Source organism: Pelecanus crispus, chromosome 1, assembly GCF_030463565.1.
Source record: "Pelecanus crispus isolate bPelCri1 chromosome 1, bPelCri1.pri, whole genome shotgun sequence".
In the NCBI taxonomy this organism is placed as follows: domain Eukaryota; kingdom Metazoa; phylum Chordata; class Aves; order Pelecaniformes; family Pelecanidae; genus Pelecanus; species Pelecanus crispus.
In genome coordinates this window covers 7,501,941-7,520,244 of record NC_134643.1, presented here as the reverse complement: position 1 = coordinate 7,520,244, position 18,304 = coordinate 7,501,941, and the positions used below count along the sequence as shown (strand labels likewise).

Below are 18,304 nucleotides of genomic sequence, written 5' to 3'. Positions count from 1 at the left end.
CAGAAGCACAAATTAAACAAACTTCTTTTTTTAAAACAAGTTCAATTTAAATTATGCTTTGCCTCCATACTCCTTTTCCAAGTAAAAGTTTTAAAAACTTGAGTTTCAGATGTTGACCCATGAATTTCCGGTTCTGAAAAGAAAATGTCCTTATACTTGGCACACAGAAGACCTTACGGAAAGTGGATATGCAGTCATTAGCTGCTTCCTCCTGAACAGTTCCTTTTTCTACATAGGTGAGATCTGCTGTTGTAAACATTAGCATATCTGGGAGAATGCACTTGATTGCAAATATTCCTTTGAAGTTTTAGGTGACTTTTTAAGTTCTTTAGCCAATGTAACTAAGTGTGAAGATATTAAAGGAGAAGACCAAGCTCTTGAAGACGACTTATTCACAGCAAGTCAGTGTAGCAAGCACGGTAAGTTCAAATGTACGTCCCTGCCAAAAGCCAACTCTTCAACAAGCTAAGTCTCTGCAGTCCCTTCATGCACTTCCATGGGGTTAAACTATCAATTCAGTTTTTGAGATCTAGAGGTCAGATACCAGTTCACTGAAGACTAAAAGCAATCTTGGCCTTGACTGCAAGAAGGTAACATTCACTTCTAGCCAAGAAAGTTCAACTCGGAGAAAACATGGTTTCTAAGAGGGATTTTAAATGGGAAACATCTTAAAAAATGTAATTTAAGTCATTTATACAGCTGTCCACTATTCCATCGAAGACAGCAGAAATTGTTTGTATAACGTAGCTGTAAAGTCAAACCCTCAGTTTCAGCTTTTCTGAAGGCTTATTAAAAAATAAATGGCTGCTGCTAAACAAGTTGCACAATTCTGTAGAAGCAGGTGACAATATTACTTTCTATCCAAAATGGTTTTAAAAAGAATTCTAATTTTCTGGATACCTTTTATTTAAAAAAAAAAAAAAAAAAAAAAAAATTAGAAAAGATCTTTCACCTTTACAAGGTGTTTTAAACAGCTTCAATTTTATATACATTGACTCCTGAGAATTTAGACATAGCTCCCTTACACTCACAGCCTAATTGGGTGCTCTGTGAGAGGCAAACTACCAGGTAGGAAATGCTGGAGTCTGGGCTGGTTTCTGGGTCTGATCACTAACAAGATGTACGCATGCAATAATCATTTTACAAGGAAGCCATACAGTGAGATTCTAAGCAGAAAACAAAGAACAAGGCCTGGGTTCTTACCAACTGTTTCTCATACCTATCCACCTCATTCTTCTCCATCTGAAATCTTGACATAGGTATACACACAGGACATTCAGCCTTGTCATATGCATGGATTATATGCATGCAAATGATTATACAAACTCAATAATTACTAAGATTTTATATATAGCTTATCTTATTGAGAATTAAACTCGCGTAATGTCACTTCACCCCTGGATAAGGCAGCAGGCACGTGAATGGTGTGGGACAGGTCAAGCCTCTGAGCTGGAGCTAACCGCATCAAAGCAACCAAGCACAAACCAGCAGCCTGTGCACCCGAGAGACTGGTAAGCTCCACACGGAAAGGCGGAGAAAAAACAATGAAAGAACTGTCTCCACTTGGTCTGGAATGAAGTCTTATTACATGGATTTGGTGGTGAGGCACTGGAACAGGTTGCCCAGAGAGGTTGCGGATGCCCAGTCCCTGGAAGTGTTCAAGGCCAGGTTGGACGGGGCTCTGAGCAACCTGGTCTGGTGGAAGGTGTCCCTGCCCATGGCAGGGGGGTTGGAACAGATGAGCTTTCAGGTCCCTTCCAACCCAAACCATTCCGCAATTCTATGATTTTAGGCTCTGCATCAGGCACCAGCAAGTCAAGTTTTACTAACAGCAACTATCAGCCCAGTCACATGCCTATACAGTACGAGGTTTACTGCAGCCAGACTGGTCAAACTTAAAAAACTCATTATGCAAAATATAGTATGTGTATACAAAATAGCGCTGTGCATATAAAATAGTATTAATACTTGGAGGGTGGGGGGAAAACACTCTTTACCTTCCAGAAACCACAAGCGTTCCATCATCCAGCAAATATTCTTTCACATTCTCTGGTAGGGGAAGTATAACACTGGAAGAAACATGAGAATTTCTTTAATAATTTATTATTAATATTACTTGTTAAAATAATAACAAGAGTTGAAAAAAAAAAGAATTTGTTTTTTAATAGAACATACCTCAATAACAGTACGTTTTATTCTCTAACACTATGAAAAAACCCATTTCTCTTTCTCCCATCTCATCCCTTCCCAAAAAGCAATGGTCATTTTCCCTCCAGGGAAGGAGAGGAGAAAGAGGCAAAAATTTTAGACAAAATGCACAAAAATACCCTACTCCTTCAAAGCTCTGAGAAATTCAAAGAAAGAGTGTGTGTGGCCAAGTGAGAAGGAGAAGACAGGTTGCTCAAACTAAAGGTTTCCCTTCTGAGATCCAAACCAAAATTTGCCTATACCACCCAAATGGTCCAAAAATGCAGGACTATCACTAAACTTACCGAAACTGTGCATGTGCTAAACACTAAAAAACACACAGGATTAAATGCTTTGATTACTAAAAGCCTGATGTCAGCGCTTTTTGATCCACCAGGGCAACTACCTTGAGCTTGACTTTCCTGAGTTACTGGTAGTTCTCGCAAGCATCTCACGACCTGCAGCAGCACCTTAGAAACTGCGGAATTTGCCACAGCTTCCAGAAATGCAGAGAAACACGGAGTCACCCACTTGGTTTGGGTATGTTCAGCCTCGGTTTCTTTGAGCAACCGAGCAGGAACAGCAGCGATGCGAGCATCAGCCGGTGCTCAGCGCAGAGTCCCAGCAGGAGAGCAGGGAGCCCGGGGGTGCTGGGCCCACCCCCGGGGCTGCCCAAAACTCCCCCTCAGGGTGTAGGGACGAGACGCCGGCTCCTGGGGCTGCAGCTGACGGCTGCATCAAGCCTTCCCCACCCCCATCCCAGCTCTGCCCCACACAGGCTCCCTGTATCCCGCCCAACACGAGCCCATTTCCGACCCGACCCCGCGCAGCCCCACACGCCTCCCCACCTTCACCTCACCCCACGCAGCTCCCCTCCGCCCCACAGCCGCCCCGGCCTGCACCCGGCCCAGCCCCACGGCGCCAGGGCCCAGCCGCCGCCAGCCCCGCAGCGCGCCCCTCGCTCCCCTCACCTGCGGATGGTGACGGCCCGGAAGAGCGGGTACCACACGGAGAACTGGCAGTGCGCTACCTGCTCCTTCTTCATCCTCCCCTCAACCCGGCCCAGCTGCGCCCCGCTGCTCCCGGAAGCTCCCGCTCCTCCCGGAACCTCCCCGCAGCTCTCGGCGCTACCCGGCCCGCCATCGGCGGCGCACACGACGCGGGGCCACCCGGCCCCACCTCGGCGGCGCACACGGCTCGCGCCTCCTCGCCTCGCCTCGCCTCGCCGTGTCTCAGCCGCCGCCGCCTCACCGCTGCCCGGCCCCGGCCCCGGCCCCGGTCCCGCCCGGCCACCCCGAGCTCCCCGCCCCCGCGGTAGCGGCTCCCCTCTCCCGCCGGGCCGCTCTCCCGGCCCCGTACGTGTGCGTGGCTTTGAGGCGGTTACGTTGGAAGCACGGGTGGCCTCAGGGACGCTGCGCGTGCTTTCCCCGCCTGGCAGGCTTGGCTTTCTTGCTTTGCGGGTGCTCGCGTAAGGTCTCATCTCTCCAGCCTTGTAACGGAGCTCTACCGCGACGGGGCCGCATTTCACTGTGTTTTGGGGAGCGCCAAGTAGTAACTGAATAGTATGTTCCTCTTAAGCGCCGTGGTTCTGCCGTCATCCTGTCCCCTGCGTGCGGGGCCGAGTCGTTCCCGTCCGACGCTTTCCTCAGGTGCTCTCGCATCTGCTTTTCGAGGCTGCCCCACGCCCTCTCACACATCAGCTGTCTGGGAGGATGATAACAACATGGGGGTGCCGCTAACCCTCTTCAGCTTATGCAGGATCGTCTTTGTTGTCTGTTCTGCAGGGCGAGAACCAGTTATTTTTCCGTATTTTATTTGGTGCTGAGTAGGTCATCCCCGCTGCTAAATACCATGACAAAAATGAAACATTTTCCCCGCTTTTTCCTTCTCTCTCTCTCCCGTCAACTTCTGCTAATTAATTGATTTTGTTGCTAGAATCATATTGCTGAAATGCAAGTGCACTGACTGATGGTAACAAGCTTAAAGTGACTTTTAGTGATGTTCATCTGCCGCGCATGTATCTCGGCATACTGTTGGTTAAATCTGCCGGTGTCCCTTTTGCACATTCTTTGTAAGAAACCCTGTATTTTGTTTTACCTTGAGCTTGCCTTAGGACACCATTGCTGAGCTTCCATTCTGTCTGGTTGCTGTCAGCTGGGATGTGTAATTTGGATCAGAGATTATCTTCTGAAAAGTGATTTAGAAAAGCTGATCCATCTGTCGTGACTTGGATAGGTTAATGTAAAGCCCCAATAGCTTGGCTGCTCTCTAAGCTGATTCACAGGCCTCAGTTGGCTTAAGATTTTAACTCCTGGGAAGGATAATTTGGAAGCTGTAGAATGGTTGGTCATTGCCTTGAAAGGAAGCCGCTTAATGAGGGAATAAGCAATGGGAATAAAGTTTTATAAATGGTACACCTGTTTCAGGTCGTAGTTTGACCCCCACATGAAAGAAATGCAACAAGTAGCGTTGTTTGCCGGCAGTAGCCTGTAACGCTAGCCACAGAAATCATCAGAGAAGGTAGAAGTGGGCCAAACATTTTTTTTTCCAATAATTTACAGTTCAAGTGCTGTTGATTTGTGCTAAGAAGACTGATAAATGTGGACACTTGGACATATTCTTAAAATTGCACTGATAACTGTTAAAAATTTGTATTCATAGAGTTCATGTAATCGTACGTCAGGTTCCCGGGCTGCTGTGTGAGCTATGTTGCATTTTTAATTCAAATGATGTAGTGGTAATTTTATGAGATAGAGTAACCTTCCTGTCTGACAGGACAAGACCTATTCTGAAACCTAATATAGGGCTTTAGAAACGTAACATTGTAGCATTAATTTTCATTTTCAGCTGCAGGTAATTTTGTTTATGAACAAAAGGTGTAGCTGTCCTTAACAGTATAACTAATGCGAGGTACCAGAATTGCAGCCTTCATTTAACTAAATGGTATTTCAGCTTTCTAACAGCAGAAATTCTCACTTTTAGACAGTCAGCTGAATTTGGAAAAAATTACTTTTTTGGTGGAACTTTTTAAAATGTCACTCATATGTAGAGTCATTGCACCCACTTGTGGAGGAGATCAAAACTACAGAAGCTGAGATGAGTCTTCCTCTCATTTTCACCTATTTTAGATTTTAGTGATAATTCAAACCACTGAAGCTGTATACTTTTTTATTTTAAGTCGCAAGCCACCCTTGAATCTCTCTGCTGCAGAAGAGAGCAAGCAGTGTTGAAAAGGTTCTGTCATGAGATGAGGTTCTAATACGTATTTGTAACTGATATAGGTAAGTATTAATACTGTTGTACAAACCATTACTATAGGTGCTTGTGGGATTTAGGGTACTATTGTGGTAATCTGCATTTGAGAAAGATACATTGATAATTGCAAGCTTATGTGAAGGATTAGTGTGATCAACAGAACAGGATTTCCTGTGAGAGGGACTAAAAGAGGAAGACTTACTCAGCCCAATCAAAAAAAAGTTTAACAAGGATATGGTTCACTGTCTGCTCTCTTGATATGTTTATATTGTCAGTTAAAAAGGCTACAATTCATTCCAAACATAGGAGGCGAGTTTGTGGTAGCTAGGTGTGTGAGGTTTTTATATTTTTAAAACTTTAAAGCTGTACGCTTCAGGCATCACACAGAGCCTCCTTTGACTGTTTCCTCTGGATGACCAGGAACCTCTTGGAACTGCTGTCTGACAGCACTTCTTTTGCATAAGTTTGGTGGAAAGCTTGATCTTGTATTTTAGAGTCACAGCAAGAGACCATGGCCATTGTCCAGCTACAGCTCTTAAATCCTAAGTGAAGAGAGTTTGAAACATTGCTGGCTCAAGAACAAATGGGTGATGGCTAACTGAGCTAACATGGGATAGAAACTGGAAGATAAGCAAGTGAGGTTCTAGAACAGTTTTGCATACAAATAGTGGCAAGGTAGATAGTAAACCTACATAGTTCTAAGACGGAGCTTCATTGCTTTAAGAAAGGATTACAGAACATATTTTTGAAAGAACAGAATTGGGTTTAATAAGTCAGGGTTCCTTTTCAGGATTTATGTTACATAAAAACAATCTGAACGTTTGACCACTATGACCTGCTTCATCCAACAAGACTGTCTTAAGGAAGAGCCTGCCCTGTGTACATACCAAGGAAATGGATTTATGTACGTTAGTTTTAACCCTGCTGATAGCCAGAAATATTTTGTACTACCTATTCCTTTTAGCTACTTTGTGGAGTTAAATGCAGATCTAATATGTAAGAAAGCTGATTGTTGCTCCATGCTCTTAAATGTTTCACAGATGTGCTGTAGATGTTATCATAAAAGGATAAAGATGAAGTAAAAAATAAAAGTGCTAAAATTGGGTATGACAGAGAAGGTCATCACTCACTTCTGGTACTGTTCATTGCTAGAAACCCCACAGAGCCTTGTTGAACCCTAGCTGAAGTCAAGGGAAATATTCCTGTTGACTTTATGGAAAGTTTATGACAATCAACGCTAAGAACGATAGAGATCTTTAAGATTCTCTCGTCTCTCCTGGTGTTTAAACTGGTTTGTTTCTTTGCTTTGTCTTTTTGCTTATAATTCATGCTGATTTTCAGTATTACAACTTAATATCAGAGATGAGCTTCCTTGGAATAATAGTTTCTGTGCTGAAAGTGCCCTGTAGCTCTGCAGCAAGACAGGGGACTAATGGTGAATCTCTAATGCATCGTATTTTTCTGCTGCTTTGTGTGCCTTTCAGCTAGAACTGGACTGAGAGTGAGTGGACAATCTTACCTTGCTAGGGAGCGTTAGGACGCAGGCTGAGGCATTGAGCTGCAGGTGCAGAGCCTTGCTTTGGGCAATACTCAACTGCCTTTTGCACGGTGTTAGCCACGTGATTCCCAGCACGAGAGACTGATGTGCTTTGGTCACGCTAGCTCCACGTGCCACCTAGACTTGCAACATGTGGGTGACTTTTTGACCTTGTTTTTGGGGGGAAGAATTGAGTCATTTATCTGTTTATTTGTGATGTGTGTAAGGTGGAGGTAGGTGCTAGTTCTGATTCTTTCTCAATAGCAGACAATTTTTACTACTGAAGTCCTCTTGGTATAAGGTTTTTTTCCACTTTCACAGTGGAGTGCATAGTCCTGTTGTGGTAATGCTGTGTTGACAGAGCATTTCACCCAGATGAGAATGAAACAGTTTGACTGAAACGGATCAGTTTTGTCTGTGTGTGTGTCTGACCTTTGAATGGTTAAGGAGGGTATCCTCAGCCAGCATAGTTACTTGGCAGCTGATAGGACTGTTACAACTACGTAAGTCGGGGAGTTGACCCAAACTTCCGCTTCTCCTTTGAATTGTTTGTCTGAAACCATCAGGCGGAGCTGAAAATGTGAATTGCACTTGCCATCACATGTCCCTAACTTTCTCCAGCAAGTCTTATTTGTTAATTTAGAGTGCAGAAATGAACCTTTTAACTTTACTCTGAAAGCAAATATTGACTTTGTTTCGTAGTAATCTGGACTTTGCACAGGAGGGGAAAAGCCTGACATTCCTGAAAATGGCAGCTGAGACATCCACAGACGTTCCAAAACCTGCTAGACAGTTCGTCCTTAAAGAAGAGGTATAACATGCTTGGGTTTGACACATGTTTTGTTGTTAAATAACAATTATTTGAGACTGACCAAAATGTTTGTGAGTGCAGAGTAAGAAATGCTATAGACCCTCTATGTTTGCAAAATCTGTTCAATAGACAAAATGCTTCTTCCTGATGGTCAGAGAGTTTAAAACAGGTGGTGTTTCTCTTTGTTGAAATAATCATACAAATGATCAATGGGGAGAGAGAAATCTACAGTGTTGCATTATTTTAAGCTTCCTTTTTTTTGATTTTGCAGCTGTTTCTTGTATTGTCTGTTCAGGCCGTTTCCAATGTTCAGAAGTAATGCTGATACCTCTGAGACACTATACAAATCGGTTGATCATGAAACTCAGCCTTGTTTCTGTTCCTTTAAGATGATGAACCACTAAGAGTTGCCTTAACATTTAGGACTGTACCTTCTTTGATGCTTTCTGAAAGGGTTTGAATTTAGATAATTGCTGTTCTAAAGACATTAGTAAGGAGGTAGTAAGATTTTTTTTTAAAAAATATTGTGCTCGCATCTTCACAGGATCAGAAAATATCACGTACTGAGGAAGGAATTTGAAGATACTTCTGGGTGCTTATTAGGATTATTTTCACCCTAATTTAAACTGCCTATATTTGTTTCTGTTCTCTTTTAAGTGAATTCTTAAAAGTTAATCTTTGGTGTTAAAGGCAGGTTTAACACAAATGTAGTTTCTTTTATCCCGCGTTCCTTCCTTGGACTGAAAACAGTCTTGTAATTTCTTTAGGTTTCAAGGTACGAAACTTTTTCAGGAAAGAAGAGACTCACATTGTTGGGATATATTTATGGCTTTTCCCCTTGGGAGGTTTTTAATATGACTATTTCTCCAGCATAAAGGGTTTAATTTTTGAGCTTTTTGGGTTGTCTGCTAAGACCTGTGTTTTTGCAGGTAACGTTTTCATTTTATCCTCCCCCTTACCCCCAATGCCTCTTAGTTCTTGTCCTTTGGAATATTGTACTCTTCAGTGTCATTGGAAGTTTGTAATTAGATCTTACATATTTTAAGCTATTTAGTTTTTTCAGTCATTTCGTGGGATTAATATGGGAGAGTAGTTACTGTGCCTTTGCCACTGGCCCATATATTAAAAGTGGCTCTGTAACACTTTAGTAACTATGTGGTCTGATGCTGGAATATTTTCTTCCATGAAAGTAGCAGCTGAGCTTATTTCCTTCTTCCTGTTTCTGGGAACCCACAGTCAGGCTGTTGTAAGCAAAAGCAGATGTTATTAGCCCATCAAAGTAATAGATAATAAAGCAATAAAAATAACTCATTCTAAAACTGACTATGGTAAGTGCAACACATCCTCAAAGTGTCATTAGGCCCTAAATAGGGGATTTAGCAAACCAGAAGTTATGCTTCTGGGCCAGCTTCCGCAGGTTTTAATTGTGCACCCGACGAGGCAGGTGACAAAATTCTCTTTTTCTTCTAGGGAAACCTGGCAACTTCCAGTTTCCTCACCCTGTAGGCTGTTAGCATAAAGAGTTTCACCAAACTTTAGAGGATGGTGGAACACTTCCATTGTAAATATTTATGCTACATGTCCTATAGTACTTTTTAATTATTGCTCCATGACAGTAGAGGCCAAAGCTGTACTTAAGGATATCTGATTAAAAACAAGACACTTTGTTTGATGTTTGTTTTGTACACAGAAAACCTAAGTTTTTCTTTCTTTTTTTTTTTTTTTTTCCCCCCTTCTTTTTGGAGCTTGGATAGGTCTAATTTCTTACAGACTGGGGATATCTTTTTCCTCTAAGATTCCTGGGGACAGTGATGTGGTTCTGATTTCAGCCATTTCCCCCCTTCTGCTTAGCAAACGATAACTTGGTGACAAGGGGTAATGATCTGCCAGTTCTGTTGAATGCTGCAGCAATATGGGACCATGATCAATAATCTAGTCCTTTGTGTTCTCTGCAGTGTTTAAAAAAATTCATTAACACAAAACATTTAGCTGTGTTTACTGAGCTGAGGTATATATATTCTTCTCCTTGGACAACCAATGGAACTTGATTTTTTTTCTGTTTCTCTCTTGGATCTTCCTGTACTTTAGTTCTGCAGTGATTTAGGAGTGAATGCAAAGCTATTTAAAATATACCCTGAATGCTTTCAAATCGAATTACTTCTTGTACCTGTAATGAACATAATATACCTCATCTCCTTTCCTGCTGTTTTTGTGACCACAAAGCCATTTGAAGGCCCTTTTGAGAACATGTAGCTCTCCTTTTCCAGTTCCTGTTACGTGGGAATATTATACTTTCCAAAATCAATACCAGAATTCCTACATGTAAAATACTTGTAGCCACGTTTACAACCGTAGGAGTGCTATTGTTATTTCAATTGCCTATCAAAATAATTCTTCTGAAGAACATGTTGTAAGAATTACATGAGTTCCTCCAGCTCAGTTATAATTTACTGGACACCTGAATCACTTCTGATTTGCCTTCTGCCTCCAGCTGATGCTGTACTGTGCTTCTGTACTCTAGTTATAGCTGCATCATATACTACATTTCATTTCTCTATATTCTTTTTTTAGTTGGTGAATCTCTCAGTTTTAAGTTCAAGATCTGCACGGCCACAAGGGCCCTATTTGCTCCTTGTCCTGCACTAGAGGACTGCAGTGTGCCAGCCACATGAATGGCCTCTCGGACTTCATCCTTTGCTACAATTTGATGTTGTGGGTTTTTTCCCAGATCCTCTTTTCCCTTTGCTTATGCTTCCTCCCTTGCTGTCAGCAGTGTGTCTCATTAGACAATAGGAACTGATTTGTTCATCTTACTGATTACTTGTGATTTCTGGGGTCAGACCTATGGCCAACTTGATAGAAAATTCTGGAGACAAGCTTCTTGTCTGCCTATACCTTTAGCAAAGCTTAAAATACAAGTTGCATTAAAAGTAGTAAACTGCTGGGCTCATACCTAGGGATTTTTCCCTGTGGAAGGAATTACATAAAAGATGAGGAAACATCACAGGGCAAATAAACTCATTTAGCTCAGAAAATACATTTTGTAATAATGCCAAGCACTCAATCAACGGCTCTCAGAAATCCTAAAAGGGCAGGCATGTATCACTGCTCACAGTTACAGAAAACAGTGGTTACACAAGGCCACAGTCTGAGATCGTGGCAAGAAAAGTTTCAAAATAGTTCGGAATTCAGTCTTGCATGCTTGGTGATTAGGCCGTGCTCTCTGATAAGTGGACACGTACAATTGCCAGCACAGCTAAAGTCTGTGCAGACCAGTGACCCTTTTTCTTTTTCAGCTGAAACATGAGCTTTGCAAAATCCTTCTAAAAAGATGAGGACTTTCTGGTACATAAAATCCAACTGAATTCATTGAAACATGGTTATAAAAGTCACGTTAAGAAAAGTGACTGGGCTTATTTTCTATTCCGGTTCAAGAACTTGGAGTAAATGTTTGGGTTGTTTTTTTTTTTTTCCTGTAATAGCTACAGGAGTGTTTTTGCATGTTCCTGCATGTATTCTGATGCTGAGATTTTGTCTTCAAAAGACTCCAAAAATAGTTGTGTTGTTTCTCCCCTTAGCCCCCAAATATCTTTGGGATTAATCTTATAATGTATTTAACAAAGAATTCTTTATTTTAGGTAATTGTAGAAAGAAAATGGTTGAAGCTTGAAGAAACAACTTACACTGATCCCTTTGGTAAAACCAGGTAATTGCCTTTCTGGCATTTCAGATTCCTGTGATGTTCCCAGTTGCACGGACTAGCCCCACGCGAAAGAATATGAGCATTACAAACCTATTACTCAACACAAGATGAAGTCTATTCATTGTGCAATTCCTTTATAGTTTGTACTGTTCAGAGAAAAAAAATCTTACTCTTGCAGATGCGCTAGCATGTGGGATCAAATTTGGCTCCTAAATTCTTTTAGGCGCATTGGAGCCCGGTTTACCTTGCATTTTCTGTTCCTTGTAAAGACGCTGTGCAGAAGCAAGTTCTAGCTATGCAAATAGACTGTGATGTTCAGAGAGTCCATCCCGTGGCTTTTCTGCTTCTTCATTAAGGGTTTCTTTTTCCCTGCTGATGGTGCTGGATCTTGCATACTACTGACAAGTTACTGTCCTGTTGTATATTATCACACCTGTCCAGTTCTTTTCTGTGCTTTCGTTTTGCTGTATTTACCTAGATGTGACAACACGGCTTTACTTCCCTCCTCTCAATGTATTGGATTCTGTACTGATTGCTTTCTCTAGTGCCTCCCAGCTCATCAGCAAAGTAGCCTTTTAAAAAATAGCAAAGATTGGAGCTTTTGTGAAAGGATTTTTATTGCTGGTGGGTTTTTGGTTTTTACTCATCCCGTTGCTTATTTTGAGAGAGAAGCTTTGGTCTTCCTTGCCTCTGTGCTCCTCCTGTGCTCAAGTAACTGAGCTGAGGGTTCACAATAACTTACACTGTAAACCTTATGCAAAAGCAAGATGGAAGACAGAATGCATGTGGTCATTTTACAAAACTGTCTTTCAAAATCTGACATGTTTAGTATGTAAATTGCTTTATTTTGCACTTTTCCAGGATCACTTTTATAAGACTTGCCTGGTTTTTGACAATCATTTATGTCTTTGTCTATCCCTCCTTTAAGTAGGCAAACCAAAATTGTACTACAGACATTTTATAGTGCCAGTACATGACAGGGCTTGCCTAAGGCCAGCTGTTTTCTTATGGGGCCTCACTGTGTGATGGTATATTTTGCTTTTAAATGACAGTAGCAAGGGTAGAAGACGACTTACAAATAAAATGGATATTGTTTATTTTCATGTATTCATTTGTTCTTTTCTCTGTGTTAAACAGAACTTGGGAAACGGTAAAGCGTACTGGCAACAAAAAGGGTGTTTCAGCTGATGGTAAGACATTGGTGACTTTTGTTGTTTGCATTTCTTCCTGTGAAAGTTCTTCAGATAAACTCACGGTGCAGAGTGGGAGCCAGTATATTTCTGAATGAATGAGGATACGGAACAAATAGCTCAGTAGAGCTTGCTATACCCCTGAGCTATGAAATGCTAACTTAAGTGCTGAAGAATCAGAACTTCACTGGTAGGAGAGTTTTCCCAAGATCATTGTATTCACTTTAGAGCAATGGAGCGATTTCAAAGACACGATGGATGCCCTGATACAGAGTAGCTCACAGACTGGTGAAGAGGGTCTGCTGTTAGGGGCTAGGGATACAGCTCTCTTTGGGCAAAAGAGGGAGGTGATTTAGCCGTGGAAGGAGTGTAGGAGGGGGCTCCATACAGCGGCTTCCCAACAGTCTCTGCAGGCAAGAGAACCCTTCCCTAGATATTGGTGGGCTAAGATTCAGTCTTGCTTGCTATGTGTGCCTCTCATTTCCTGGGGTACTCTGAAGATCCCATTTGGGTTTTTTTTTCTCTCACCACGCGTGATATAAGGAGCTTAAATCCATAGTTCAGGATTCTGGAGCCAGCATCTAAACGTTTAATGCTCAGAGTAATAGCGCTTGGGTTCCTTTCCAGATCTAGCACTAAATACTCACTTTCTGCTATGCTCAAACACTATGTACTTGTGTCTTCCGTCACTATTTGTAGGTGTAGCCGTGATAGCTGTACTACAGAGAACTCTCCACTACGACTGCGTTGTCCTAGTGAAACAGTTCAGGCCCCCAATTAACGGCTATTGCTTGGAATTTCCTGCAGGTAAGTGACTGAAACATTGAGTCACGTAAAGCTGACAGTTAAGCATGTTTAGCTGTACTTGGAGCATCAATCTTAATGAAGTAGCTCTAACCAGAAGATTGTGGTGAGCTCTGTAGCTCAGTGTGCTATTCAAAAATGGGAATATTTGATAATGAAGAATACAAAATAAACATAGTTCATTTTAGCAGATTGGAGGCATTTTGCACAGTAGTCTGCTAGTAAAATATTGCATTCCCCTCCACTCCTCCTTTCTGTAAGAGCCGAAGCATTTCGCTTCTTTCCCTCATGAGAACGTTAATGCCACTTCCTGGGAAGGTAGCATGCTCCTGTCGGTAATCAGCTGAAGACATGGGCAGCAGCACGATGAATCCTGGAACTGGAATCCTTCCTAATGCCTCAGTTTATCCCTCTGTAAACATAGGGTAGTGACAGTGTTTCACCCCATTTGTAAAGCTGGATTAGATCTCGGGATGGGTATTGCGGTTAAGTGCTAACTTTTAATTGTTCTTGTGTATTATTTATCTCACAGGACTCATTGAGGAAAATGAGACTGCAGAAAGTGCAGCATTGCGAGAGTTGGAGGAAGAAACTGGGTACAAGGGGGAAGTCGTTGAATGTACTCCAGGTCTTTGCTTTTTTTTTTTTTTTCTGTTTCCAAAGCTAATTCTGTCTGCGATGGGTACTCTCTAGAGTCTATGTCTAAAATGCTCTAAACCAAAGGAAAAATCTATGCAGAAAAGTGCGCAGATTAGCGGAGAGTAGTATCCCATGGCTGTACCAATAAGACTTTGGTCCTCTATGAGTCGGTTGCTGAACTCCTGCTAAACATACAGGACTAAAGTCACAGTTGGATGTCTATAGGGGAAAACTTTGCTATTAAGATCCTTTACACAAACCCCAATTATCCAAGCTGTGATTTGGCGTATTAGTATAAAGGTCGAAATTGCTGTACTTAATGTGAACAACAACCATGAACTTAGGCAGAAAAAACAGCTGCACGATGCAGTCTGAGTGGAGGTCACCCTCGTGTCAGCTGCAGGGAGGTGGCAGTACTCAGGTTCTCCAACCGGAAAGAAGAAAGGAGAGAATAACTGGAGTAAATCCAGAGATCCTGTGGAAATTGATTGTTGCCAATCCAGTGCTTCCTGCATAAAACAAAATTAAGGCAAAACAAGGATCATAAATAAAACTTGAGAAGGTAGGTAGAAAGGTGAGTGTCATGGTTTGACCCCAGCCAGCCACTAAGCACCACACAGCCGCTTGCTCACCCTCTCCCTGCCCCTGGTGGGATGGGGGAGAGAATCGGGGAAAAAGTAAAACCCATGGGCTGGGATAAAGGCAGTTTAATATAACAGCAGAGGAAGAAAAAGTAATAATAATAATGATGATAAAAGAATATACAAAACAAGTGACGCACAATGCAATTACTCACCACCTGCTGACCGATGCCCAGCCAGTCCCCGAGCAGCGATCACTGCCCCCTGACCACCCCCACCCCCCCCAGTTATATCCTGAGCATGACGCCATATGGTATGGAATAGCCCTGTGGCCAGGTTGGGTCAGCTGTCCTGGCTGTGCCCCCTCCCAGCTTCTTGTGCACCTGGCAGAGCATGGGAAGCTGAAAAGTCCTTGACTGGTGTAAGCACTGCTTAGCAACACCTAAAACATCAGTGTTATCAGCATTATTCTCATGCTAAATCCAACCCACAGCACTATGCCAGCTACTAGGAAGAAAATTAACTCTATCCCAGCCAAAACCAGGACAGTGAGGCAAGTTGCATATGATTTCAAGTAAATGTCATTCATTACAGTTGAGACTTGGCTCTTGATTATCCAGTACAACTCCATGCTGGGGACCGAGAGAGATGGAGACAGGTGATGGCAAAATTAGGCTCTAATAGGCTGAGGAAGTGTATAAGGGAACTATAGTTTACAGTTTAATCCTCAGTCTATGGAGTGGAAGGTAAACCTGGGTGCTGAAAACAAGTCTTGCAAGGAATCTGTAGAAGAGCTGAGAGTTACAGAAACATTTCTTTTAAGAACACGTGAAAACAAACTTTTCACAACTCTTCCAGCATGAACTTTTGCCAAATATATGTTCTCCTGTTGTATCAGATACGTTTTTGTGAAAGTTTTTGTTAAAATATGAACGTCCCTGACTTCTGCTTTTGAAAAATTAACCTTTACCTGTGCTTCTTGGCAGCTCTCTGCTTGGACCCAGGTTTGTCAAACAGCACGACACACATTGTGAGCGTTACCATTAATGGAGATGAGGCTGAGAACACAAGACCTAAGCAAAAACTTGGTGAGTTTTGTACCATTTATTTGAAAATTCTGAGAAGACAACAAAACAGTGGGTTTAAAAGAACTACCCCTACCACTGCATCTCTTCTGTCCTAGCTGATTTAGATGCTGCATGTCCTTCAAATCATACCCTGCAGTCTAGATAAGCACAGCCACGTTTCTTTGCTAAATTCACTGGGGAGGCTTAGATGTAATGTGCCAGGCATTGGCACACCCAGAATGAGAAATCCAGGTGCCAAAGTTCAGTAAGGGCCGTAAGCACTTGTGAACCTAGATATTCCTTAGCTGTGGCTTGACCCTGGAAGTAACTACAGCGTCACTCAAGATTGGTCAGCTATCAAAATGCTTTTAAGTTGTAAACTCAAGTGGATTTCAAAATCTGTAACTTACTACTTTTTTTTTTTTAATTGCAGATGATGGAGGTACGTTACGTAGCTGTGCTCACAGGGACAGTGTGATCTTTGTATGGCAAGTTTTACTTAGAAAAATGTCAGTTAAAACTGTTTTTTATTTGGGATTGGCTAATCTCCTGACCCTAATCAAACATGCCCGAGATTAGCTTTGGCCTAGACATGAAAGTTCCCATGGGGCATTATCGTGTCAAGTATCACACCTATAGTGCCAGTATCTCAGGAAATACAAATTACTGAATCCACAACAGTTGTACATCAAGCCCCAAAGAAACAAATTCAGATAGGCAGGGCGGGTGTGAGTCAACACAAATTCATCAAGAACAAACCCTTTGTCTTTGTGTTGTTTCGGTCTTCAAACGCCTCTACTGGTATAAGCCAAACCAAAGTCCACTTCAAGGGTGCATTCTTCATTCTCGGGAGGGAGGAGGTCTCCTTTTAGAAGGATTCTTATCCTCTGTCGCTGTCAGCTGCACTGGTTTTCCCAGCTCTTTCCCAGTTTCTTTCTGCCAAACGTGTTTTTTAATGACCCCAGTCGCTGCCTTCCCCCATTTAATTGGCCTTTTTGTGATATGCGAAGGCTCACAGCTTTGGGTGGTGATGGGCATTAAGCCAGTTTGTTTCCCCTTCCAAGTAGTAAGAAACAAGACACTGAAGTAGACTTCCTCTACTGTCACTAAATTAAAGGTGCATACAATTTTTTTCTTCTCTCCTAGAATTTGTGGAAGTTATTTCACTTCCAAAGAACGACCTACTGCAAAGAATTGATGGTAAGAGCTTTCTGATGCATCCAGTGCACTAATGTGAGCTTCCGGAAACCCTTAGCTTCTCCTCTCACAGCTCCTGCTGGCATTTCCACCCTAGAATACTGTGTCTTAAACAAAAAGCTGTGAGAGACTTGGCCAGGTAGCAGAACTAGTGATAGCATCAGCATTAAGAATTCATGTCTGGAATGCTATACATCTTCATTTTAGTGAAGGGCTTAAATTTCTGGAGAGGAAAAGTTTTTAACAGCATCTCATACTTTTTCCCCCCTCCCCAGAACTCATAGCAGAAGAACGTATTGCAGTGGATGCCAGGGTTTATACTTACGCATTGGCCCTGAAGCGTGCAGCAGAAAAACCGCTCCAAGTTCCTTTTATGAAGTTCTAAAACTAGACGATGAGAAATGTAGTTGAAAACTGCCTGGTTCAGATGGCTTACAAGTAGAACTCTTCTTGTAATAAGTATTTGTAGGAATGATTCTGTTATTTTTATCTAGAATTATGTAACTGACAAAAAGCATTTCTTCTAACTGCCCAATTTATCAAGCCTTGACAGAATAATTGTAATAAAAATCCTGTTTAATTTTCAGAATGGCTCATTTCTTGCTATATTCGTCATTGCACTTATGTTCCAGTGTAAGGGAGGCGCGTAAATAACTGTAGTTGGCGTTGTAGCACTGCCTGTTCAGACCGAGGAGGATGGGAGAAGAGCGCGCTTCTCCCTCGTCCACAAGCAGCATCATTTAAACAACTGCAGGTGATTTTCTGCACCAGGAGCAGCAACAGCTGCGCAGGGACACACGTGCTGCTCTGGTTGCAGTGTCTGAAACTGCAGCTTCAGGAACTTCCTTTTACAATTTACACCTGAAGATGCTGCTTCCTTCTCCCAGCCTTAATTAAACCATCCAGAAAGAGCAAATTGGTTGGTTTGATCTAAGAAATGACAGGCTCTGACCACAACGATGACAGTAACAACCAACCAGCTGGTGGTGCGAACCGGAACAGCACAGGACCCAGCTGGGGGTTTAGTTTGAGGCATGTGCCCCGAGGCAGCACAGCCTTGCTGCTCCCCCTCTCCCTAGGGGACATCGTGTACCCAGGCAGCACCTCTGTCCGGTCTAATTGCTCCGAGGTGAACCTTTGCCAAAGCGACCTTCGGTGTATCCGTGCACAGTCGACTGCTGCTCATTGTGTAAACCACCACCTTAAAGGCCAGGATCTAGGAGTTGTAATAAACATATGCTAATATCGAAGTCTTGCCTCTGAAATAAATTTAGATGAGCATGCATAATAAGTAAAACTTCATTATTAGAAATGAAGCAGAAAACTTGCTTAG

The 18,304-nt window shown here is 42.4% G+C and overlaps 2 protein-coding genes across 2 annotated transcripts in view; one reads left to right on the top strand and one right to left on the bottom strand.

The window, feature by feature from the left end:
- The window catches only part of CDC123 (cell division cycle 123), a 34,719-nt gene extending 31,453 nt beyond the window's left edge, over positions 1–3,266 (bottom strand). The window contains exons 1-2 of the mRNA XM_075708797.1: positions 3,159–3,266; positions 1,998–2,069 (exon numbers count right to left, since the gene is read on the bottom strand). Of these exons, the coding sequence (XP_075564912.1) occupies positions 1,998–2,069; positions 3,159–3,232 (146 nt within the window). The 5' untranslated portion in view covers positions 3,233–3,266. The remainder of the gene's footprint in view (positions 1–1,997; positions 2,070–3,158) is intronic.
- Positions 3,267–6,265: 2,999 nt separating this feature from the next.
- Positions 6,266–17,549, top strand: NUDT5 (nudix hydrolase 5). The gene is made up of 10 exons (XM_009488950.2): positions 6,266–6,346; positions 7,682–7,790; positions 11,429–11,496; positions 12,631–12,683; positions 13,383–13,490; positions 14,020–14,115; positions 15,694–15,795; positions 16,208–16,216; positions 16,921–16,974; positions 17,247–17,549. Exons 1-10 carry the CDS (start codon positions 6,273–6,275, stop codon positions 17,354–17,356), a joined length of 783 nt encoding a protein of 260 aa, XP_009487225.2. The 5' UTR covers positions 6,266–6,272; the 3' UTR covers positions 17,357–17,549.
- Positions 17,550–18,304: the final 755 nt, after the last annotated feature.